Raw genomic sequence first — 25,548 nt, 5'->3', positions numbered from 1 at the left:
CACTCTGCCCATTACTGTCACTGTGCCCATTATGTCACTGTGCCCCGTACTGTCACTGAGCCCAGTACTGTCACTGAGCCCAGTACTGTCACTGAGTCCAGTACTGTCACTGAGCACAGTACTGTCACTCTGCCCATTACTGTCACTGAGCCCGGTACTGTCACTGTGCCCCGTACTGTCACTGAGCCCAGTACTGTCACTGAGTCCATTACTGTCACTGTGCCCCGTACTGTCACTGAGCCCAGTACAGTCACTGTGTCCAGTACTGTCACAGAGCCCGGTACTGTCACTGTGCCCAGTACTGTCACTGAGCCCAGTGCTGTCACTGAGCCCAGTACTGTCACTGTGCCCAGTACTGTCACTGAGCCCGGTACTGTCACTGAGCCCAGTACTGTCACTGAGTCCAGTACTGTCACTGAGTCCAGTACTGTCAGTGAGTCCGGTACTGTCATTGAGCCCGGTACTGTCACTGAGCCCAGTACTGTCACCGAGCCCAGTACTGTCACTGTGCCCTGTACTGTCACTGAGCCCAGTACTGTCACTGAGCCCGGTGCTGTCACTGAGCCCGGTACTGTCACTGAGCCCGGTACTGTCACTGAGTCCGGTACTGTCACCGAGCCCGGTACTGTCACCGAGTCCAGTACTGTCACTGAGCCCAGTACTGTCACCGAGCCCAGTACTGTCACTGAGCCCGGTACTGTCACTGAGTCCGGTACTGTCACTGAGTCCAGTACCGTCACTGAGTCCAGTCGTGTCACTGAGCCCGGTACTGTCACTGGGCCCAGTACTGTCACTGAGTCCAGTACTGTCACTGAGCCCGGTACTGTCACTGAGCCCAGAACTGTCACTGAGTCCAGTACTGTCACTGAGCCCGGTACTGTCACTGAGTCCAGTACTGTCACTGAGCCCGGTACTGTCAGTGAGCCCGGTACTGTCACTGAGCCCAGTACTGTCACTGAGCCCGGTACTGTCACTGAACCCAGTACTGTCACTGACCCGGGTACTGTCACTGAGTCCAGTACTGTCACTGAGTCCAGTCCTGTCACTGAGCCCGGTACTGTCACTGAGTCCAGTACTGTCGCTGAGCCCGGTACTGTCACTGAGCCCGGTACTGTCACTGAGTCCAGTACTGTCACTGAGCCCGGTACTGTCACTGAACCCAGTACTGTCACTGACCCGGGTACTGTCACTGAGTCCAGTACTGTCACTGAGTCCAGTCCTGTCACTGAGCCCGGTACTGTCACTGAGCCCGGTACTGTCACTGAGTCCAGTACTGTCACTGAGCCCGGTACTGTCACTGAACCCAGTACTGTCACTGACCCGGGTACTGTCACTGAGCCCAGTACTGTCACTGAGCTCAGTACTGTCACTGAGCCCGGTACTGTCACTGAGTCCAGCACTGTCACTGAGTCCAGTACTGTCACTGAGTCCAGTACTGTCACTGAGCCCGGTACTGTCACTGAGTCCAGTAGTGTCACTGAGCCCAGTCCTGTCACTGAGCCCAGTACTGTCACTGAGCCCGGTACTGTCACTGAACCCAGTACTGTCACTGACCCGGGTACTGTCACTGAGTCCAGTACTGTCACTGAGTCCAGTCCTGTCACTGAGCCCAGTACTGTCACTGAGCCCAGTACTGTCGCTGAGCCCGGTACTGTCGCTGAGCCTGGGACTGTCACTGAGCCCGGTACTGTCACTGAGCCCGGTACTGTCACGGAGCCCGGTACTGTCACTGAGTCCAGTACTGTCACTGAGTCCAGTACTGTCAATGAGCCCGGTACTGTCACGGAGCCCAGTACTGTCACTGACCCCGGTACTGTCACTGAGTCCAGTACTGTCACTGAGCTCAGTACTGTCACTGAGCCCGGTACTGTCACTGAGTCCGGTACTGTTACTGTGCCCGGTACTGTCACTGAGCCCGGTACTGTCACTGAGCCCGGTACTGTCACTGAGCCCGGGGCTGTCACTGAGCCCAGTACTGTCACTCTGCCCATTACTGTCACTCTGCCCATTACTGTCACTCTGCCCATTACTGTCACTGTGCCCCGTACTGTCACTGAGCCCAGTACTGTCACTGAGCCCAGTACTGTCACTGAGTCCAGTACTGTCACTGAGCACAGTACTGTCACTCTGCCCATTACTGTCACTGAGCCCGGTACTGTCACTGAGTCCATTACTGTCACTGTGCCCCGTACTGTCACTGAGTCCAGTACTGTCACTGAGTCCAGTACTGTCACTGACCCCGGCACTGTCACTGAGTCCAGTACTGTCACTGAGTCCAGTACTGTCACTGAGCTCAGTACTGTCACTGAGCCCGGTACTGTCACTGAGTCCAGCACTGTCACTGAGTCCAGTACTGTCACTGAGTCCAGTACTGTCACTGAGCTCAGTACTGTCACTGAGCCCAGTACTGTAACTGAGCCCAGTACTGTCACTGAGTCCAGTACTGTCACTGACCCCGGCACTGTCACTGAGTCCAGTACTGTCACTGAGTCCAGTACTGTCACTGAGTCCAGTACTGTCACTGACCCCGGCACTGTCACTGAGTCCAGTACTGTCACTGACCCCGGCACTGTCACTGAGCCCGGTACTGTCACTGAGTCCAGTACTGTCACTGAGCTCAGTACTGTCACTGAGCCCAGTACTGTCACTGAGCCCGGTACTGTCACTGAGTCCAGTCCTGTCACTGAGCTCAGTACTGTCACTGAGCTCAGTACTGTCACTGAGTCCAGCACTGTCACTGAGCCCAGTACTGTCACTGAGTCCAGCACTGTCACTGAGCCCAGTACTGTCACTGAGTCCAGCACTGTCACTGAGCCCGGTACTGTCACTGAGTCCAGTAGTGTCACTGAGCCCAGTCCTGTCACTGAGCCCAGTACTGTCACTGAGTCCAGTACTGTCACCGAGCCCGGTACTGTCACTGAGCCGAGTACTGTCACTGAGCCCAGTACTGTCATTGAGCCCGGTACTGTCACTGAGCCCAGTACTGTCACTGAGCCCGGTACTGTCACTGAGTCCAGTACTGTCACTGAGCCCAGTACTGTCACCGAGTCCGGTACTGTCACCGAGCCCAGTGCTGTCACCGAGTCCGGTACTGTCACCGAGTCCGGTACTGTCACCGAGTCCAGTACTGTCACCGAGTCCAGTACTGTCACCGAGCCCAGTACTGTCACTGAGCCCGGTACTGTCACTGACCCGGGTACTGTCACTGAGTCCAGTACTGTCACTGAGTCCAGTACTGTCACCGAGCCCAGTACTGTCACTGAGCCCAGTACTGTCACTGACCCGGGTACTGTCACTGAGTCCAGTACTGTCACTGAGTCCAGTCCTGTCACTGAGCCCGGTACTGTCACTGAGTCCAGTACTGTCGCTGAGTCCGGTACTGTCACTGAGCCCGGTACTGTCACTGAGTCCAGTACTGTCACTGAGTCCAGTACTGTCACTGAGCCCGGTACTGTCACTGAGTCCGGTACTGTCACTGAGTCCAGTACTGTCACTGAGCCCGGTACTGTCACTGAGCCCAGAACTGTCACTGAGTCCAGTACTGTCACTGAGCCCGGTACTGTCACTGAGCCCGGTACTGTCACTGAGCCCGGTACTGTCACTGAGCCCGGTCCTGTCACTGAGCCCGGTACTGTCACTGAGCCCAGTACTGTCACTGAGTCCAGTCCTGTCACTGAGCCCAGTACTGTCACTGAGCCCAGTACTGTCGCTGAGCCCGGTACTGTCACTGAGCCCGGTACTGTCACTGAGTCCAGTACTGTCGCTGAGCCCGGTACTGTCACTGAGCCCGGTACTGTCACTGAGTCCAGTACTGTCGCTGAGCCCGGTACTGTCACTGAGCCCGGTACTGTCACTGAGTCCAGTACTGTCAATGAGCCCAGTACTGTCACTGAGTCCAGTACTGTCGCTGAGCCTGGTACTGTCACTGAGTCCAGTACTGTCACTGAGCCCGGTACTGTCACTGAGCCCAGTACTGTCACGGAGCCCGGTACTGTCACTGAGTCCAGTACTGTCAATGAGCCCAGTACTGTCACTGAGTCCAGTACTGTCGCTGAGCCTGGTACTGTCACTGAGTCCAGTACTGTCACTGAGCCCGGTACTGTCACGGAGCCCAGTACTGTCACTGAGTCCAGTACTGTCACTGAGTCCAGTACTGTCACTGAGCCCAGTACTGTCACTGAGCCCAGTACTGTCACTGAGTCCAGTACTGTCACTGAGCCCAGTACTGTCACTGAGCCCAGTACTGTCACTGAGCCCAGTACTGTCACTGAGTCCAGTACTGTCACTGAGTCCAGCACTGTCACTGACCCCGGCACTGTCACTGAGCCCAGTACTGTCACTGAGCTCAGTACTGTCACTGAGCCCAGTACTGTCACTGAGTCCAGTACTGTCACTGAGTCCAGCACTGTCACTGAGCCCAGTCCTGTCACTGAGCCCAGTACTGTCACTGAGCCCAGTACTGTCACTGAGTCCGGTACTGTCATTGAGCCCGGTACTGTCACTGAGCCCAGTACTGTAACCGAGCCCAGTACTGTCACTGTGCCCTGTACTGTCAATGAGCCCAGTACTGTCACTGAGCCCGGTACTGTCACTGAGCCCGGTACTGTCACTGAGTCCGGTACTGTCACCGAGCCCGGTACTGTCACCGAGTCCAGTACTGTCACCGAGCCCAGTCCTGTCACTGAGCCCAGTACTGTCACTGAGTCCAGTACTGTCACTGAGTCCGGTACTGTCACTGAGCCCGGTACTGTCACTGAGTCCGGTACTGTCACTGAGTCCGGTACTGTCACTGAGCCCGGTACTGTCACTGAGCCCAGAACTGTCACTGAGTGCAGTACTGTCACTGAGCCCGGTACTGTCACTGAGCCCGGTACTGTCACTGAGCCCGGTCCTGTCGCTGAGCCCGGTACTGTCACTGAGCCCGGTACTGTCACTGAACACAGTACTGTCACTGACCCGGGTACTGTCACTGAGTCCAGTACTGTCACTGAGTCCAGTCCTGTCACTGAGCCCAGTACTGTCACTGAGCCCAGTACTGTCGCTGAGCCCGGTACTGTCGCTGAGCCTGGGACTGTCACTGAGCCCGGTACTGTCACTGAGCCCGGTACTGTCACGGAGCCCGGTACTGTCACTGAGTCCAGTACTGTCACTGAGTCCAGTACTGTCAATGAGCCCGGTACTGTCACGGAGCCCAGTACTGTCACTGACCCCGGTACTGTCACTGAGTCCAGTACTGTCACTGAGCTCAGTACTGTCACTGAGCCCGGTACTGTCACTGAGTCCGGTACTGTTACTGTGCCCGGTACTGTCACTGAGCCCGGTACTGTCACTGAGCCCGGTACTGTCACTGAGCCCGGGGCTGTCACTGAGCCCAGTACTGTCACTCTGCCCATTACTGTCACTCTGCCCATTACTGTCACTGTGCCCATTACTGTCACTGTGCCCCGTACTGTCACTGAGCCCAGTACTGTCACTGAGCCCAGTACTGTCACTGAGTCCAGTACTGTCACTGAGCACAGTACTGTCACTCTGCCCATTACTGTCACTGAGCCCGGTACTGTCACTGTGCCCCGTACTGTCACTGAGCCCAGTACTGTCACTGAGTCCATTACTGTCACTGTGCCCCGTACTGTCACTGAGCCCATTACTGTCACTGAGCCCAGTACTGTCACTGAGCCCGGTACTGTCACTGAGCCCAGTACTGTCACTGAGTCCAGTACTGTCACTGAGCCCAGTACAGTCACTGTGTCCAGTACTGTCACAGAGCCCGGTACTGTCACTGTGCCCAGTACTGTCACTGAGCCCAGTGCTGTCACTGAGTCCAGTACTGTCACTGTGCCCAGTACTGTCACTGAGCCCGGTACTGTCACTGAGCCCAGTACTGTCACTGAGTCCAGTACTGTCACTGAGTCCAGTACTGTCAGTGAGTCCGGTACTGTCATTGAGCCCGGTACTGTCACTGAGCCCAGTACTGTCACCGAGTCCGGTACTGTCACTGAGCCCAGTACTGTCACTGAGCCCAGTACTGTCACCGAGTCCGGTACTGTCACCGAGCCCAGTGCTGTCACCGAGTCCGGTACTGTCACCGAGTCCGGTACTGTCACCGAGTCCAGTACTGTCACCGAGCCCAGTACTGTCACCGAGCCCAGTACTGTTACTGAGCCCGGTACTGTCACCGAGCCCAGTACTGTCACCGAGTCCGGTACTGTCACCGAGTCCGGTACTGTCACCGAGCCCAGTACTGTTACTGAGCCCGGTACTGTCACCGAGTTCGGTACTGTCACTGAGCCCGGTACTGTCACTGAGCCCGGTACTGTCACCGAGCCCAGTACTATGACTGAGCCAAGGCTGACACAGATATACGGTAATACTGCCGTCAATTCACATTATTTTGTAATTTAATTTCTTTAGGATTAAATTCCCACATTGCTGTGTTATTTACATCGTTTCATTCAAATTACTGGATCATTTAATTTTTCTAGCACAAAAATCCTACTTTCGATTATCAGAAGTACACTGTTCAAGGATAGAGACACAGACAGTCGGTGTTTTTACTTTTATTTTTGCTGTGGGATTCTGTTTTGGGAAAGCGAACAACGCCGTTGGCCCATTGACACTTCTGGGTGCATTTGACAGGGCTGCACCATCCAACTGCCTCCAATTGCACACCCACAAAATGAAAACGCCAACAGAGACACAACGCTAAGAATAAAGAGATTTGCATCAGCTTGGCTCAGTTAGTAGCACTGTCACCTTGCAGCTATAAGGTTTAGGTTCAAGTCCCATTCCAGGACTTGAGCACATAATCTAGGCTGGCACTTCAGTGCAGTGCTGAGGGAGTGTGCCATTGTCAGAGGATCTTTCTTTCGGCTGAAATGTTAAACTGAGTCCTGTGTGTTTAGATGAATTTTAAAGATCCTATTCGAAGAAAAGCAGCGAATCACCTGGTGTCCTGGCCAATATTTCTCTTTCAACCAACATCACCAAAACCAATATCTCATCTGCATTTGGGGAGGGCGAACAAGGCCAGGGAATACACTATAAATGGTAGGACACTGAGACGTGCAGAAGATCACAGCGACCTTGGAGTGCATGTCCACAGATCCCTGGAGGTAGCAGGACAGGAAGATAAGGTGGTTAAGAAGGCATACGGAATACTTGCCTTTTTCGCCGAGGCATAGAATACAAGAGCAGGGAGGTTGTGCTTGAACTGTATAAAACATTAGTTAGGCCGCAGCTAAAATACTGCGTGTAGTTCTGGTCACCACATTACAGGAAGGATGTGATTGCACTGGAGGGGGTGCAGAGGAGATTTACCAGGATGTTGCCTGGGCTAGGGAATTTTAGCTATGAGGAAAAAGTGGATAGGCTGGGGTTGTTTTCTTTGGAACAGAGGAGGCTGAAGGGAGACCTAATTGAGGTGTATAAAATGATGAGGTGTTTAGATAGAGTGGATAGGAAGGACCTATTTCCCTTAGCAGAAGTGTCAATAACCAGGGGGCACAGATTTCAAGTAATTGGTTGGAGGTTTAGAGGGGAGTTGAGGAGAGGTTTTTTCACCCAGAGGGTGGTAGGGTCTGGAACTCACTGCCTGAAAGGGTGGTAGAGGCAGAAACCCTCATCACATTTAAAAAGTACGCACTTGAAGTGCCCTAACCTACAAGGCTACGGACCAAGTGCTGGAAAGTGGGAGTAGGGCGGATAGCTCTTTGTCGGCAGGTACAGACAAGATGGGCCAAATGGCCTTCTCCTGTGCCGTAAATTTCTGATTCTATGATCTGCTGTTTGTGGAACCTTGCTGTGCACAAACTGGCTGCTCCGTTTGCCTAAATAACAACTATGACTACACTTTAAAAGTAAATTTATTGGCTGTGAAGCACTTCAGGACGTCATGAGGACATGGAAGGTGCTATGCAAGTTCTTTCTTGAATTTGTAGAAAGGTGAATATACAGAGATAGGGAGATGTGCAGACATTACAGACACATGCACTTACCCTGCAGAGACATTATTCTGATGCCTCTGTGCAGATTGCTTTTCTCCACCCAAAGTTTGTCTGTATGTTTCTTGGTCTGTTGATTAGATGAGATTTCCAATGAAACACCACAATATTTAAACCTCACATTTAGAATACATCTTTCACTGAAAAACATGCTCTGATAGCTCAGTGTTCATAATATATGAATAACATTGAACTGATCCCTTTCCAATCTTCCATATTGAACTCAGTTACAAGCATTCATCCTTACACGGCCTCTACTAGAGTTCACATCACAAAGCTGCCAAGCATTAATAAAAGCTACACTTGATCACAGCTCTCAACTTTTCTCCCCACCTAATTTCATCCTCTCCTTCCTTGCTGTTCAAATATAGAGGTCAGCTCCTTCCCTCACCAAAAGCTGCACTTTCTAGTAAGGGTCACCGAATAGCGGTGAGGGGCAGCAACTCTGGCTGATAGCGTCTTCTCTAACGCAGGCCGAATGTAACGCCACCACAGCTAACATCAACCAACTTAGCGCAGACCAAGGACCTTCCCAGCCTGTACAGCTCAGTACCACACCAAATGGAGGTTTAACCACTCATCCAACAGGGAAATCTTTTTCCTTTCACTTTTTTTATTTTTTATTTTCTCTCTTTCCCTCCCTCCTTTAAAGACTCCTTGGAGCCATCTACCAATCCTTAGGCTGAATGCCCTCTCCTGCTTTTCAGCCTGGCGACCAGGTGGTGAGCTAGAGCAGCCTGGGGGTGACTCTTCCTCCCTGTAACAGGCAGGGACAGAGCACCCGCTTCTGTTGAACAATCCTTCACAAGTGATATGGGGAACTGTGGGCACAAATGCTGCCTCCTCCAGCTCTGTGGTCACTGTGTCGCCTTCACCATGGATTTCTTTTGAGGGCACGGTTTCCCTCTGATTTCCCTCACCTCTATTCTTATCCTCCCCTTCTGAGATTGGAGGCTAGGTGTCTGCTAAAGAAAGGGCCTGTGCTCCCACGATTCTACCAATGCAACTCTGGGCCATGATGTGCAGGGCAGCAGTCCCAGTGAGAGAGTCACCCTTCATTTTCCCCTCCACCCCTCTGGTCCGCAGCAATGCAGCCGAGGTAAAGCTGAGTGCGGAGAGTGGCGGTGGTGAGGGGGCTCAAATGATTACTCCACTACCTCCATATCGCCGCTCCAACAAACTGCACTGCCAGGAATATGTTCCTTGACTAATATACAAAAAGAAAAGGGAGATAAAAGACCATCAGGCCAATCAATACACATCCTATTTGTTAGAAGGCACAATCTCCAATCATCAGGAATTTTAGGGAAAACTTTGGAAATTTTCTCCCCAACTCCCTAAGGCAACCAATCAAGCTCCAAGAGACTAGTTACTCATAACTAGAGTGAATTATTCATCCATTTAAATCTTCAAACACTAGCTGCCATTTGAAAAACACTGAAGCACACTATTAATGATTCAGTTTTCTCACCTCCAAAAGGAATTCTTCCTTCTGCTCTGGCATGCGAAAAGCTTTTGGGATGTAGCTGAAGTTAGATGCCACAAGATTGCCTTTATTTGTGATGTACCCCAACCCAGGAAAATGGTTCACCTGAATTAAAGGAAAGGTTAAATGATAGTGAGCACTGTTACTGTTAATGTTATTAAACCTGCAGCATGGAGACCCCACAAGAGTTTACCGTTTCTCCCCCCATGCCCCACTCTTCTACTGAAGCAATCGAGTTATGCTGGGGGACAACTTGATGGGGGTCGGCTGCTCTTCCTGTACCTCACCCAAGTGACCAATCTTAACGTGTGAGCCTGGACCACAGGCATTCACATGCTGTTCAACCATGTAGTGGGTCACACCAAACCATTCACACATGTACACTTTCCAGTCACTGGATAGCAATTAAGAGGAAGAACCCTGAATGATTTTTCTCTACATTTTGCTCAGGGTCACTGAACCCAACTGTAGTGTCTGTGGATGATCAGCTAACACAGCAGAGGCCAGGCATCAGATCTTCCTGGTCTGCATGGCTCAGTACCACGTTGGACAGTATATTCGCTCATTAAGCCATTGGAACTGGAGTGTTTACTCTTTTTAGAGGTATACTTCAGGGCTTGCCTGGCAACAATCCCCACCACAGGATCACAAACAAATTAAACACAATGGCAGGCCCAACAGCAGGAGCTTTAGGAATTACACAGAATTTACAGCATAGAAACAGGTCATTCAGCCCAAACGGCCAGTGCCAGTGTTTATGCTCCACACGAGCCTCCTCCTACCCTACTTCATCTAACCCAATCATATTATCCTTCTATTCTTTTCTCCCTCATGTACTTATCTAGCTTCCCCTTAAATGCATCTATGCTATTTGTCTCAACTACTCCACATGGTAGCAAGTTCCACATTCTAACTACTCTCTGGGTGAATATATTTCTCCTGAATTCCTTATTGGATTTATTAGTGACTATGTTATATTCATGATCTCTAGTTTTAATCTCCCCACAAGTGGAAACATCCTCTCTACGTCAACCGTATCAAATCTGTTCATAATTTTAAAGTCCTCTATTTGGTCAGCCCTCAGCCTTCTCTTTTCCAGAGAAAAGAGCCCCAGCCTGTTCAATCTTTCCTGATAGGTATAACCTCTCATTTCTGGTATCATCCTTGTAAATCTTGTGAGCACTTTCGCCACTGCCTCTATATCCTTTTTGTAATATGGAGACCAGAGCTGTGCACAGTACTCCAAGTATGGTCTAACCAAGGTTCTATACAAGTTTAACATAACTTCTCTGCTTTTTAATTTTATTCCTTTAGAAATGAACCCCAGTGCTTTGTTTGTATTCTTAAAGCTTTGTTAACCTGTGTTGCTACTTTTAATGATTTGTGAATATGTACCCCTAGATTCCTTTGCTCCTCTCCCCCATTTAGACTCTTATTTTCAAAGGAGTATGTGTCTTCCTTATTCTTCCTACCAAAATGCACCACGTCACACTTATCTATATGTCTTCTCAACTCTTAATAGGATCTGATCATTCCTAAAGCTCCTACAGTTGAGGCTGAGGGTTCAAGTGTGAGGAATATGAGGTACAGGCCCCAGAGATGAAAGGAGAGCTAACTCAATGTTAAGCTGCCTGTAACAAACAAGGGACTTTCATCCCATTGAAGATGCTGGATTCAAAGTCAAGTCCTAGAGATAGAAGGACAGTGTTTTAACACACCACACCACCCAGTTACTCAGAACATCTATTTGTCCAACATACTATCTACTTGACTGAAAGTATCATGGTAAAACTTCATAACAAGCTCCAACATACTTTGCCATCAGTGGATGCCATATGACTCTCTGCATGTTTAGTGTCCAAGTTCAGTTTTATAGTCAAGGGGAGGTCATGAGCAAAATACAGATACTTCCCCATAGGAAGGGTTGTCCCAGGCCCCTCCTAGTAGCAGACCATTGAGTTGTATTGGTACAGGCATTGGGACATGTCTCCAGCCCATTATGATGTCCAAATGTACACAGTAGAAATCAAGTTTTAAGATACTTAAGTAATTACAGATGAAGACCACAAGCAGTTGCTGTGTTCCCTTCCTTACCTTCTGATAGGATGCAAGGTTCTCCAGGATTGCCTGAAGCTTGACAAAGGGATAGTTGTATGACCAAAGCACGTCCCATTCAGAGTCCTTGTCTCCACGCATGTATCCAATCCTTTCAAACACTTTCATCACATGTTCCAGGTAACCAGAGTTTGCCTGTACAAGATACACAATTACCTTTCTATGGTACAGCTGCAAAGCAAATTGACAACAATTTGTTTTATACCTCCTGGTTACATCAGAATGCAGGGGAATGCACCACAAGCTACAGTGATCTATTGCTCTTCTGAACTTTGCTCCCTTGTTCCTTCTAAGCTTCTAATACACCAGTGGTTTCCAAACTTTTTTGCTAAGTTCCCCTTCGCAGATTCATGTCCCATGCGCGCCGACCTCTTTCTAAGAAACAGTAGTTTTGCATATTTAATGCTAGTGTAGATATAGCAGCTAACCTAGAATACTTCTGCAGATTTTTCACTGTAGCTAAGTTGAGAGGCACTGACTTACTGCTATTTATTTATTTCTCTACGGCAGTAAATGAATGCTGCACAGAAGTATAGACAATAAGGCAAACAACCTTTTCTTTCAACTGAAAGAAACAACTTTAAACTGAGGAATATTGAAAATACCTGTAAGCTAGAACTGTTCGCAGGGAAGCTGGAACTGTTCGCAGGGAAGCTGGAACTGTTCGCAGGGAAGCTGGAACTGTTCGCAGGGAAGCTGGAACTGTTCGCAGGGAAGCTGGAACTGTTCGCAGGGAAGCTGGAACTGTTCGCAGGGAAGCTGGGACTGTTCGCAGGGAAGCTGGAACCGTTCGCAGGGAAGCTGGAACCGTTCGCAGGGAAGCTGGAACCGTTCGCAGGGAAGCTGGAACCGTTCGCAGGGAAGCTGGAACCGTTCGCAGGGAAGCTGGAACCGTTCGCAGGGAAGCTGGAACTGTTCGCAGGGAAGCTGGAACTGTTCGCAGGGAAGCTGGGACTGTTCGCAGGGAAGCTGGAACTGTTCGCAGGGAAGCTGGGACTGTTCGCAGGGAAGCTGGGACTGTTCGCAGGGAAGCTGGAACTGTTCGCAGGGAAGCTGGAACCGTTCGCAGGGAAGCTGGAACCGTTCGCAGGGAAGCTGGAACAGTTCGCAGGGAAGCTGGGACTGTTCGCAGGGAAGCTGGAACCGTTCGCAGGGAAGCTGGAACTGTTCGCAGGGAAGCTGGGACTGTTCGCAGGGAAGCTGGGACTGTTCGCAGGGAAGCTGGGACTGTTCGCAGGGAAGCTGGGACTGTTCGCAGGGAAGCTGGGACTGTTCGCAGGGAAGCTGGGACTGTTCGCAGGGAAGCTGGAACTGTTCGCAGGGAAGCTGGAACTGTTCGCAGGGAAGCTGGAACTGTTCGCAGGGAAGCTGGGACTGTTCGCAGGGAAGCTGGGACTGTTCGCAGGGAAGCTGGAACCGTTCGCAGGGAAGCTGGAACCGTTCGCAGGGAAGCTGGGACAGTTCGCAGGGAAGCTGGAACCGTTCGCAGGGAAGCTGGAACTGTTCGCAGGGAAGCTGGAACTGTTCGCAGGGAAGCTGGGACTGTTCACAGGGAAGCTGGGACTGTTCGCAGGGAAGCTGGGACTGTTCGCAGGGAAGCTGGAACCGTTCGCAGGGAAGCTGGAACCGTTCGCAGGGAAGCTGGGACCGTTCGCAGGGAAGCTGGAACCGTTCGCAGGGAAGCTGGAACTGTTCGCAGGGAAGCTGGAACTGTTCGCAGGGAAGCTGGGACTGTTCGCAGGGAAGCTGGGACTGTTCGCAGGGAAGCTGGGACTGTTCGCAGGGAAGCTGGAACCGTTCGCAGGGAAGCTGGGACTGTTCGCAGGGAAGCTGGGACTGTTCGCAGGGAAGCTGGGACTGTTCGCAGGGAAGCTGGGACAGTTCGCAGGGAAGCTGGGACCGTTCGCAGGGAAGCTGGGACCGTTCGCAGGGAAGCTGGGACCGTTCGCAGGGAAGCTGGGACCGTTCGCAGGGAAGCTGGGACCGTTCGCAGGGAAGCTGGAACCGTTCGCAGGGAAGCTGGAACCGTTCGCAGGGAAGCTGGAACCGTTCGCAGGGAAGCTGGAACCGTTCGCCGGGAAGCTGGGACTGTTCGCAGGGAAGCTGGGACTGTTCGCAGGGAAGCTGGGACTGTTCGCAGGGAAGCTGGAACTGTTCGCAGGGAAGCTGGAACTGTTCGCAGGGAAGCTGGGACTGTTCGCAGGGAAGCTGGAACCGTTCGCAGGGAAGCTGGAACCGTTCGCAGGGAAGCTGGGACTGTTCGCAGGGAAGCTGGAACTGTTCGCAGGGAAGCTGGAACTGTTCGCCGGGAAGCTGGAACTGTTCGCCGGGAAGCTGGAACTGTTCGCAGGGAAGCTAGAACTGTTCGCAGGGAAGCCTGAGTTTTGGAGAGCAGAGTCAGGAATCAAGCTGAGAGTTGAGGGGAGTGCTACAGCACCGCCAACAGAGAAAATAGCTATTTCAGGCATTATTTGTTCGTGAGTTGCAGATAGTGTTCCCCTAATGCCCCATGATAACCTCATTGCGCCTCCCGCCCAGGGGGTGGAGATGTGCCCTGCAACTTAGGAAACTCTGAAATACATCATTCTGCATGTTCTTCCTCATCCTGGCATCCTTGACTGCAACACTCATTGCACCAATTTCCTACCCTAACTCATTCTTTTCTGGGAAATCAAAAATGTGCAACTCCTCACCTTTTTTTAATCTTCCCTTCCTCCTGCAGGCTAGTAAAACCCAAGCTTGGTATCACCTTACTTCTTCATTTATCTCATCTTCTGTCCTACTCTGTTATTGGTGTCCTGCATTAGAGGGCCTCCTTAGCCCTTCACCTAAGCTTTTCAATATTTTTTTAATTCTCACTGAGGACTGAATTATTGAGTGTGATTCCTGGCAAGCAAACAACAGCTCCATCATGTCACCTTTCACTGATTAACAATGGGTGTGCACAAGAATGCATGCCTGGTAGCAAACAACAACTTGCATTTATATAGCACCTTTAACATAGTAAAACGTCCCAAGATGCTTCACAGGAGTGAAATCAAACAAAATTTGACACTGAGGCACATGAGGAGATATTCGGACAGGTGACCAAAGCTTGGTCAGAGCTAGGTTTTAAGGAGTGTGTTAAAGGAGGAGCGGTAGAGAGGCGGAGAGGATTAGGGAGGGAATTCCAGAGCTTGGGGCCTTGAAGGCACAGCCACTAATGGTGGAGTGATGAAAATTGGGGATGCGCAAGAGGCCAGAATTGGAGGCGTGCAGAGCTCTCGGAGGGTTTTTGGGCTGGAGGAGGTTCCAGAGAAAGGGAGGGGGTGAGGCCATGGTGGAATTTGAAAACAAGGGAGCAAATTTTAACATTTTAACACCTGGGGGGCTAAATTCGGTTGATTTGCGCCTCCCGTTAGCGCCCCGGGGCGCAAATCAACTAGCGCCTGGGCGCGGCACTACTAACACCTCCTGAAAAATTCAGCGGGAGGTTAGCAGCGGCGCTAATGGTTAGCGCCGCGCAGCGCCGCCGGCGATGACATCATCGCCATGCACAGCGCCCCGGCTGTAATATTGGGTGGCGCCCCCCGACTTACTGCCATATCTGACGGGGTCAGGGGGGCCTACCTACGGCCAGGGCGGCGCTAGTTAAAGGGGAGGTGGCGGGCGGCCATTTCTGTTGCTGGCCGCCTGCCAGCACCTGCCCCCGTTGCTGCCCCCGGGAAGCCTCCCCCTGGGGTGCCGGCTGCTCTCCGTGAGCCCGGCACTCCTCTTGAGTGTTGGGCTCATTTGCCAGCACTCCCAATCCCTGGTGGCCCTGCTGGGCGCCGGGACGCTCTGCGCCAGGCCCCTCCCCTTTAAGAAGGGGAGGAAGGCCTGCAGTACTGCGGTGCGACGTGCCGCGGCTTTGGCTCGCAGTGCCCCAAGAGGGATGCGGGGCGCTTCCAGTAGCACCCCTCCTCCCTCTCGGGGCACTACCTGGGAAAATAGGCCACGGGGGTGCTAACTCTTTCGGGGCGCCCCCCGGCAAAGGTAACCACATTTTTACCCCCTGATCTTTTGGTCTGCTACTGAGTACAAAAGTTGCGCACATTAGGCAAGAGACATCCTGACCACACTGCCTACCGCAGACGACAATGGGCAGCCATGGGCATGCAACAAAATCTCCTACTGTCTGATCTATGGTAAGCGTGATTCTCTCCGCACTCAACATCTACACATGTATGTTTTCGAGCAAAAGTCACGAGAAGTTAGGGGTTTTGTCACAAAGCAGGGAAGGTTAAGGGCTGACCAGGTAGAGATCGTCAAGATAATGAAAAGGTAAATAGTGATAGTGTTGAGATACCGCGGCAAACGTGGGAGTCGAGACCAGAGTTGATGGAACACAACTGCTTTAATTTACATCATGGCAAAACAAGTGCTTAAAAAGCCCGCGCAACCACTTAAATACTCCCCAGACAGGAAGTGCTCCCGGCAGCCTGTCCCTGCGGGAAACAAGCTGCCGGAGGAAAGGGCCCATGGCTGGGGGCGGCTGCTGCCGGCAGTGCGCCTGCGTAAACTGTCCGTGCCGCCGTGAGCGGATTATGTCCAATGGTGGCATATCGCCACAGAGCTCCCCCCAGAATCCACTTAGGAGGAGTGGACGAGTCGTGACGGTAGTCTGATGGTTCTGCCGGAGCGGCTCTGAGTGGCCGCCGGTCTAGTTGGTGGGGCCGGGCGGTTCGCCGCCGGCTGTGCTAGCTTGCTGGCAGGACGGCCTCTAGTTGGAGGTCGGGCCACGGGGACCTGTTCCCCTGGTTCTGTGTGTGCTGGTTTGAGTCGGTCGATGGAGACCGTTTCGACCCTGTCGCCGAGCCGCAGCTTGAAGACCTTGTCCCCGGTTTGTAGTACCTCGTACGGTCCATCGTACGGGGGTCGCAGGGGTCCGCGGTGTGCGTCGTGTCGCACGAATGCGAAGCGTGACTGCTGTAAGTTTGGCGGGGCATAAGGTGCGAGTTCGCCGTGTCGGTTGACCGGAAGTGGGGCGAACTGTTGAGCGGAAGAGAAAGAGTCGAGCCGCTGCTGTTCGGCCGACCAAGGCGTGGTAGCCTCCGGAAGGAATTCGCCTGGTATGCGCAGCGGTTGTCCGTAGACTAACTCCGCTAATGAGGACTGGAGGTCTTCCTTGACCGCGGTGCGTAGGCCTAGTAGCACCCATGGTAGGCGGTCAGCCCAGGTACTGTCCTGCAGGCTGGCGCGGAGTGAGGCCTTGAGTGACCTGTGGAAGCGTTCACACAGCCCATTGGCCTGCGGGTGGTACGCCGTGGTTCGGTGGAGCGTCACCCCGAGGTTGCGTGCTGTGGCCGTCCAGAGTTTGGAAGTGAACTGGGCGCCTCTGTCGGAGGTTATGTCGGCCGGTACGCCGAACCTCGCGACCCAGGTGTTAACGAACGCCCTGGCGATGTCGGCTGTGGTGGTGGAGGTCAGCGGCACTGCCTCAGGCCAGCGTGTGTGGCAGTCGACCATCGTGAGAAGATAAGTTTGGCCTTGCGATGGTGGCAGAGGACCGACGATGTCAATGTGTACGTGGTCGAAGCGGCGGCTGGGTACCTCGAAGTCTCCCAGGGGTGCTTTTGTGTGCAGCTGCACCTTAGCCCGTTGGCAGGCGAGGCAGGAGTTGGCCCAAGTCCGAACATCTTTGCTGAGGCTGCGCCAGACGAAGCGCTGGGAGAGGAGTTTAATGGATGCGCGGGAACCCGGATGGGAGAGCCTGTGGAGCGCGTCGAAGATGCGGCGGCGCCAGGTTGCAGGGACGACCGGCCTGGGTTGGCCGAGTGAGACGTCGCAAGTGACTGCCGTGGCTTCGGGCCCGTGCGCGACCTTGGCTAGGCGTAGCCCTGGCAGGCTGGTAGCCGCCGAGAGGAGGTCTGGGTCCGTGAGCTGGGCCGCTGCTAGTTGCGCGTAGTCGACCGCTAGGTGATTCGCGCAGATGGCAGGACGGGAAAGGCAGTCGGCGACAACGTTGTCTCTACCGGAGACGTGCTGGATGTCCGTGGTAAACTCGGACACGGCCGCGAGCTGGCGTTGCTGCCTAGCGGACCAGGGGTCGGTGTTCTTGGCCATCGCGTATGTGAGCGGCTTGTGGTCCACGTACGTGGTAAAGGGGCGGCCCTCCAGGAGGAACCTGAAATGGTGGACCGACAGGTGGAGCGCGAGGAGCTCGCGGTCGAAAGTAGAGTATTTGACCACCGGGGGGCGCAGTTGGCGGCTGTCGAAGGCAAGTGGCTGCCACGCGCCATTGACCCACTGCTCGAACACGGCTCCGACCGCATGGTCGGAGGCATCGGTGGTGAGCGTGACCCGGGCATCAGCCCTCGGGTGCGCGAGCAGGGTGGCGTCGGCGAGCGCGTTTTTGGTGGCGTCGAAGGCGGCTGACGTGTCAGCGGTCCAGGCTACGGCCATCTTGCCGGATTTACCTCGGAGGGAGTCATATAGGGGCTTCATGAGGGCTGCAGCTCTGGGGATGAACCTGTTGTAAAAGTTCACCATCCCGAGGAACTCCTGGAGGCCCTTGATGGTTTTAGGGCGGGGGAATTGCTGGACGGCCTGCACCTTGTTGGGCAGGGGGACGGCCCCAACAGGAGTGATGTGGTGGCCGAGAAAATCGATCTCGGCTAGGCCGAATTGGCACTTCGCCAGGCTGAGGATAAGCCCGTGTTGGGCTAAGCGCCCGAACAGGATGCGAAGGTGTTCGAGGTGTTCCTGTTTGGAGGAGCTGGCCACGAGAATGTCGTCTAGATAGACGAATAGAAAGTTCAGGTCCCGAAGGGCTGAGTCCATAAGGCGCTGAAAAGCCTGGGCTGCATTCTTGAGGCCAAAGGGCATCCTCAGGAACTCGAACAGGCCAAATGGGGTGATGACGGCTGTTTTGGGGATGTCCGCGGGGTGTACGGGGACTTGGTGGTAACCGCGCACCAGGTCGACCTTGGAGAAGACGGTTCGTCCGGCCAATCGGGCTGCGACGTCCTGGATGTGCGGCACCGGGTATCGGTCGGGGGTGGTGGCATCGTTGAGGCGGCGGTAGTCCCCGCAGGGGCGCCAGCCTCCGCCGGGCTTGGGGGCGATGTGGAGGGGCGAGGCCCAAGGGCTGCTGGAGCGGCGGATGATGCCGAGTTGCTCCATGGTGGTGAACTCAGCCCGCGCGATTTCCAGCTTGGCCAGGTCGAGTCTGTGGGCGTGGGCAGCGACCGGGGGGCCGGTGGTGGGGATATAGTGCTCCACACCATGTTTGGCGGCTTTGGCCGAAAAGGTCGGGTTAGTGAGGGCGGGAAACTCGGCTAGTAGTGCCGAGTAGTCGTCCATGGCTCTGGCGAGGCAGAAGGTCGTCAGGCCGGCCGAACGGGCCGGGGTGACTGCGCCAGGGATGGGGGCCATAGTGTTGGTGTCGACGAGGCGGTGCCTCGGAATGTCGACAAGGAGGCCGTGGGCGCGTAGGAAGTCGGCGCCGATGAGTGGACAGAGGACCTTGGCTGTGAGGAACTCCCAGCGGTAGCGGCGGCCTGCGAGGTCGAGCGTGACCATGCGGGTGCCGTATGTGCGGATGTCAGAGCCATTGGCTGCAGCCAGCGTAACACCCCGTGCACCGCGTTGGATTTCAAGGGCGGAGGCGGGGGTGATGCTGTGCTGGGCTCCTGTGTCGCACAGGAATCGGCGGTTGGTGCTGTCGTCGGTGACGTACAGTAGGGGCCCCTTTTGCCCCGCGGCCATCGTGGGGGCCGGTGCGGGGAGGGGTTTGAAAGTGCACGGTGGCGTGCAGCGTTGGGCCCTAGTGCCAAAACGGGTGTGGTAGTAGCAGTGACCCGGAGTGGAAGGGCAGTCAGGCCTAGTGAGCCGGGGGGACCGCGTGGTCGTTGCCATGAGGTCGGGCGCGACGTCGCGGGCGGTCTGCGCGGAGAGCAGCCGGTCAGCTTTTTCGGCTATCTCGTTCAGGTCCATGGAGCCAGACTCCACAATGAGTGGGCGGATGCTGGCGGGGAGCTGCCGAATGAAAAGCGTGCGAAAGAGGGCGCCGGATTTTTTGTCGTCCGAAAGGGACAGCATGTGGGAAAGCAGGTCTGATTGTGAAGCGTCACCAAGGCCTGGGAGGTCGAGGAGTTGGCAGTTGCGCTGGTAGGAGGACGCCTGAAATTTTTTAAGGAGCGCGGCCTTCAGATGTTCGTACTTGCCTTCCTCTGGTGGATCCTGCAGCGCTGCCCAAACCTTAGGGACTGTGGCGCAGGTGAGAGAGGCGACGAGGTAGTCGTACTTCGTGGCGTCGACTGTAATGCTTCTCAGCCGGAATCTGGACTCGGCTTGAACGAACCAGGCCTCGGCCAGGTTCTCCCAAAAGTCCGGTAGTTTAACTGTGACTGCGTTTGTATCCGCCATGCTAGCTTAGGATTCGTCCTGAGCGTCGGGGTCACCAATGTTGAGATACCACGACAAACGTGGGAGTCGAGACCAGAGTTGATGGAACACAACTGCTTTAATTTACATCATGGCAAAACAAGTGCTTAAAAAGCCCGCGCAACCACTTAAATACTCCCCAGACAGGAAGTGCTCCCGGCAACCTGTCCCTGCGGGAAACAAGCTGCCGGAGGAAAGGGCCCACGGCTGGGGGCGGCTGCTGCCGGCAGTGCGCCTGCGTAAACTGTCCGTGCCGCCGTGAGCGGATTATGTCCAATGGTGGCATATCGCCACAATAGAATGTTTCCACTGGTTAGTAAGACAATAGTGAGATAGGACGAGTTTAAGATAATCACAAAAAGAATTAGACAATACAACTGTGTCCTAACTAAGGAATTGTACGAGTTCAATATTACCTCTTTGCTTTTCGATTCTGCACCTCTAAATACAAATCCAAGGATTTTTCGCCTTTTTCGTGACTTTATTGAAATTATCTGTGCTCTGCACAGCAAGGTCCCTCCATTTAAAATCATGCCATTTAAGAAATGTATTCCCAATTCTTACCTCCAGAATTCCAAATGTATTACGTCACATACTTCTACATTGAACTGCATCTGCCACCAATCTGCTCTTTTTACAAGGCTATTTATGTTATTTCTTTGAAGAATTCTGCAAGGTTGATCAAGCATGACCTGCCTTTTAGAAATCCATGCTGATTGGCCCCGATCAGCTCACATTTCTCCAAGTAATTTCATCCCGTATTATAGATTCTAGAGCCTTGGCATTCCTCTCCAAAGCGCTTGAGGAACATAAGAAATAGGAGCAGGAGTAGGCCATACGGCCCCTCGAGCCTGCTCCGCCATTCAATAAGATCATGGCTGATCATCGACCTCAACTCCACTTTCCCGCCCTATCCCCTTATCCTTTGATTCCTTTTGTGTCCAAAAATCTATCGACCTCAGTCTTGAAAATACTGAACGACTGACCATCCACAGCCCTCTGGGGTAGAGAATTTCAAAGATAAGAAATATCTTTTACGTCCACCTGAGAGGGCAGAAGGAGCCTTGGTTTAACGTCCCATCTGAAATACGGCATTTCCCTCATTACTGCACTGGAGTGTCAGCCTAGATTCTGTGCCCAAGTCTCTGGAGTGGAACCTTCAGCCTTCTGACTTATAGGCAAGAGTGCTGCCCACTGAGCCACAGCTAACCCCTTCAATAGAATTATACAGCACAGAAGGAGGCGATTCAGCATTTTGATAAATATTGGCCAGGACACTGGGGAGAATGCCCTGCTTTTTTTCGAATGGTGCTGTGGGAGCTTTTACATTCACTTGAGAGGGCAGATGGGGTCTCGATTTAACTCCTACAGTACAGCACTGGAGTATCAGCCTAGATTTTGTGCTCAAGTCTCTGGAGTGCAACTTGAACCCACAACCTTCTGACTCCGAGGCGAGAGTGCTACCAACTGAGCCACTGCTGACACCTTAAAATATCAACATAAAGATTTTTTTTTTAGCGTTTCATGTAATTTATTTAATGTAAATTGTCATTTGAAATGCTTTAATAAAACTTGCAACTTGCATAAACTGGAAATCAAACCCAGGTCTCCCACGTGGCTGGCGAGAATGCTAGCCCTGAACCAACAATGCTCTGTCCTCTGAATTTCACCCCAGGATTTCGAGGTCTGTGGGTGAGTGGGGGAGGAAGGAGCACTTGTTTCGATAAATGCAGGCAAAGCGCTGCCTGATAAATAATGTGGGAGGGGCCTTCCTGGCCCTCCTGCCTGATTTATCTGAAGGTTCGCTATTTGGATGCCCAGATGTGGGTGCCTGAAGAAGCTGTTGCAGGCCCTTGTGTCTGTCCCCTCCTGTTATCAGACTGGAGGGTCTGGGAGGAGTAGGCAGCAAGTCGACGAAGGCCCAAAAAGTTAAGTGGCCTTTTTGTTTTGCACGGACCCATTGGATCCTTGGGGTTAGAGGCCTTCTGGATGCTGCTTTTGGCCAGCAGCCAGGAGCCCCTTTATCCAGCACACATTACAGCTTTTGCTGGCCCGTCGGGTCTCCTGTAGGGGCTGGTTTACCATTCCTGATTCTGGGTACAGGCTCCTACAAGCGACAGGTTTGTGTCTGGGGCACATTGGGCCTATGCAAATGATGTAAACCCACAAATTGAGGTGCCCAGATGCAGGGAAAAGGGCTGAATATCTGGGCCGGCGAGTTTACCAACAACTGGAAGAAGACTAACTGACTTATAATTTCCTGGTTATCGCCGTCTCCTTTCTTGAAAAGGAAAATCACATTCCCCAATCTGCATTCCTCTATCACAATATTCCTATCAATAAAATGTTGGAGAATTATAGGCAAGCCTCTTCTATTTCTTCCCTAGATTCCTTCAGGATCCAGCAGGTTCTTTTAATTTGTCAACCTGATGTTTAAATAACTTCTTTCATTATAATAATAATCTCCATGAATTACAATTTCAATACCCACCTCCTTTGTAAAAACTGAGGCAAAGTACTTACTGTCATTCCCTCACACTCCATTACAATCTTGCTTCCTTCTTCTTTTAGCAGCCTTACCATTATCTTGATTATCCTCATATTACTAAAGTGTCTTTAAAACCCCTTTTTAATCTGCTATATATCTTTTGCAAATGTTCTGTCAAATTTAGCCTCAAGCTTTCAAATCTCCCTTTTTAATTTTTATTTTCTGACCTACATGCTTCTTCTTGTAGTTTCAAATTTGACCTAATCTCCCTATTCACCAAGGAACACCAGCCTTCGATACACTCCCTTTATTCCTTCCTGAAATGTACTTGATTTGTATCCTTTGCATTTCCTGTTTAAATACTTCCCATTGCTGATCTACAGCTTTGTTTGCCTATTTTCTTCCATTTAATCTGGGAAATGTAAGGGGAATAGATAGGCGTTTCTGCGGCCGCAAACGAGACTCCAGGATGGTGTGTTGCCTCCCTGGTGCAAGGGTCAATGATGTCTCCGAGCGGCTGCAGAACATCTTGGAAGGGGAGGGTGAACAGCCAGTTGTCATGCTGCATATAGGCACCAACGATATAGGTAAAAAGCGGGATGAGGTCCTAAAAGCGGAATATAGGGAGTTAGGAGGTAAATTAAAAAACAGGACCTCAAAGGTAGTAATCTCAGGATTGCTACCAGTGCCACGTGCTAGTCAGAGTAGAAATAGAAGGATACTTCAGATGAATACGTGGCTAGAGGAATGGTGCCAGGGGGAGGGATTCAAGTTCCTGGGACATTGGAACCGGTTCTGGGGGAGGTGGGACCAGTTCAAACCGGACGGTCTGCACCTGGGCAGGGCTGGAACCGATGTCCTAGGGGGAGTGTTTGCTAGTGCTGTGGGGGAGGGTTTAAACTAAAATGGAAGGGGGTTGGGAACCTGAGCAGGGAGACAGAGGAAAGGAAAACAAGGATAAAAGCAAAAGATAGGAAGGAGAAAAACAAAAGTGGCAGTCAGAGAAATCAACGGTTTAAATCAAACGTGGCCACAGTAAATAATAATTCTAATAGGTCTAAGAGCGTTAAAAAAACAAGCCTGAAGGCTTTGTGTCTTAATGCGAGGAGCATTTGTAATAAGGTGGATGAATTGGCTGCGCAAATAGAGGTAAACGAATATGATTTGGTTGGGATTACGGAAACGTGGCTCAAGGACGGCTAAGACTGGGAACTCAACATCCAGGGGTATTCAATATTCAGGAAAGATAGGCAAAAAGGAAAGGGAGGAGGGGTAGCATTACTGGTTAAAGAAGGGATTAACACAATTGTAATGAAGGATATTAGCTCTGATGAGGTGGAATCTGTATGGGTAGAATTGAGAAATACTAAGGGGAAAAAAACATTAGTGGGAGTGGTATATAGACCTCCAAACAGTAAGGCGGAGGTTGGGGATGGCATTAAAAGGGAAATTAAAGAAGCGTGCAATAAGGGCACAGCAGTCATCATGGGTGACTTTAATCTACATATAGATTGGGCTAACCAAATTAGTAACAATACTGTGGAGGAGGAATTCCTGGAGTGTTTACGGGATGGTTTCCTGGACCAATATGTCGAGGAACCAACCAGAGATCAGGCCATCTTAGACTGGGTATTATGTAACGAGAAAGGATTAATTAGCAATCTTGTTGTACGAGGCCCCTTGGTTCGGAGCGATCATAATATGATCGAATTCTTCATTAAGATGGAGAATGAAGTAGGTGACTCAGAAATTGGGTCCTCAATTTAAATAAAGGAAACTACGATGGTCTGAGGAGCGAGTTGGGTAGGATTGATTGGGGAATGGCACTCAAAGGGTTGACGGTGGATAGGCAATGGCAAACATTCAAAGACCGAATGGATGAACTACAGAAGTTGTTCATCCCAGTTTGGCATAAAAATAAAACAAAAAAGGTGACTCAACCGTGGCTAACAAGGGAAATTAGGGATAGCATAAGATCCAAGGAGAGGACATACAAATTGGCCAGAAAAAGCAATAATCCTGAGGATTGGGAGCAGTTTAGGATTCAACAAAGGAGGACAAAGGGATTAATTAAGAAAGGGAAAATAGAATATGAGAGTAAGCTTGCAGGGAACATAAAAACTGATTGTAAAAGCTTTTATAGATATGTAAAGAGGAAAAGATTGGTGAAGTCAAGCGTAGGTCCCTTGCAGTCAGAATCGGGGGAATTTATAATGGGGAGCAAAGAAATGGCAGACCAACTAAATACATATTTTGGTTCTGTCTTCACAAAAGAGGACATAAATAACCTCCCAGAAATATCGCGGAACATAGGGTCTGATGAAAGGGTGGAACTGAAAGATATCAGTATTTGTAGGGAAATGGTGTTAGGAAAATTGATGGGACTGAAGGCCGATAAATCCCCAGGGCCTGATAATCTACATCCCAGGGTACTTAAGGAAGTGGCCCTAGAAATAGTAGATGCATTGCTGGTCATCTTCCAGAACTCAATAGACTCTGGAACAGTACCCATGGATTGGAGGGTAGCTAATGTTACCCCACTATTCAAAAAAGGTGGCAGAGAAAAAGTGGGGAATTATAGACCGGTAAGCCTGACATCGGTAGTGGGGAAAATGCTAGAGTCCATTATAAAAGATGTAATAGCAGAGCACTTGGAAAGCAGTGACAGGATCGGACAAAGTCAACATGGATTTACAAAAGGTAAATCATGCTTGACTAATCTACTGGAATTTTTTGAGGATGTAACTGGTAAAATAGATAAGGGAGAACCAGTGGATGTGGTGTATTTGGACTTTCAGAAGGCTTTCGATAAGGTCCTGCATAAGAGGTTAGCGTGCAAAATTAAGGCACATGGGATTGGGGGCAAGGTATTGACTTGGATAGAGAACTGGTTGGCGGACAGAAAGCAAAGAGTTGGAATAAACGGGTCGTTTTCCGAGTGGCAGGCAGTGACTAGTGGGGTACCGCAAGGATCAGTCCTAGGACCCCAGCTGTTCACAATATATATTAATGATCTGGACGAGGAAATTGGATGTAATATCTCCAAATTTGCA

The 25,548-nt window shown here is 51.7% G+C and overlaps 1 protein-coding gene across 4 annotated transcripts in view; it reads right to left on the bottom strand.

Annotated features, from left to right (window-relative positions):
• Nucleotides 1–25,548, bottom strand: part of LOC147113128 (putative tubulin polyglutamylase ttll-15) — a 223,277-nt gene that overhangs the window by 171,646 nt on the left and 26,083 nt on the right. For all 4 annotated transcript variants that reach the window (XM_085998021.1, XM_085998022.1, XM_085998024.1 and 1 more), the window contains exons 3-5: nucleotides 11,581–11,736; nucleotides 9,472–9,591; nucleotides 7,995–8,070 (exon numbers count right to left, since the gene is read on the bottom strand). In XM_085998021.1, coding sequence (XP_085854147.1) covers nucleotides 7,995–8,070; nucleotides 9,472–9,591; nucleotides 11,581–11,736 — 352 coding nt within the window. The remainder of the gene's footprint in view (nucleotides 1–7,994; nucleotides 8,071–9,471; nucleotides 9,592–11,580; nucleotides 11,737–25,548) is intronic.

Source organism: Somniosus microcephalus, chromosome 9 (assembly GCF_052327205.1).
Source record: "Somniosus microcephalus isolate GS21.2 chromosome 9, FLI_Smic_1.0, whole genome shotgun sequence".
NCBI classification, from domain to species: Eukaryota; Metazoa; Chordata; class Chondrichthyes; order Squaliformes; family Somniosidae; genus Somniosus; species Somniosus microcephalus.
Note: the sequence above shows the minus strand (reverse complement) of the source record. Positions and strands in the feature narration are given on the sequence as shown.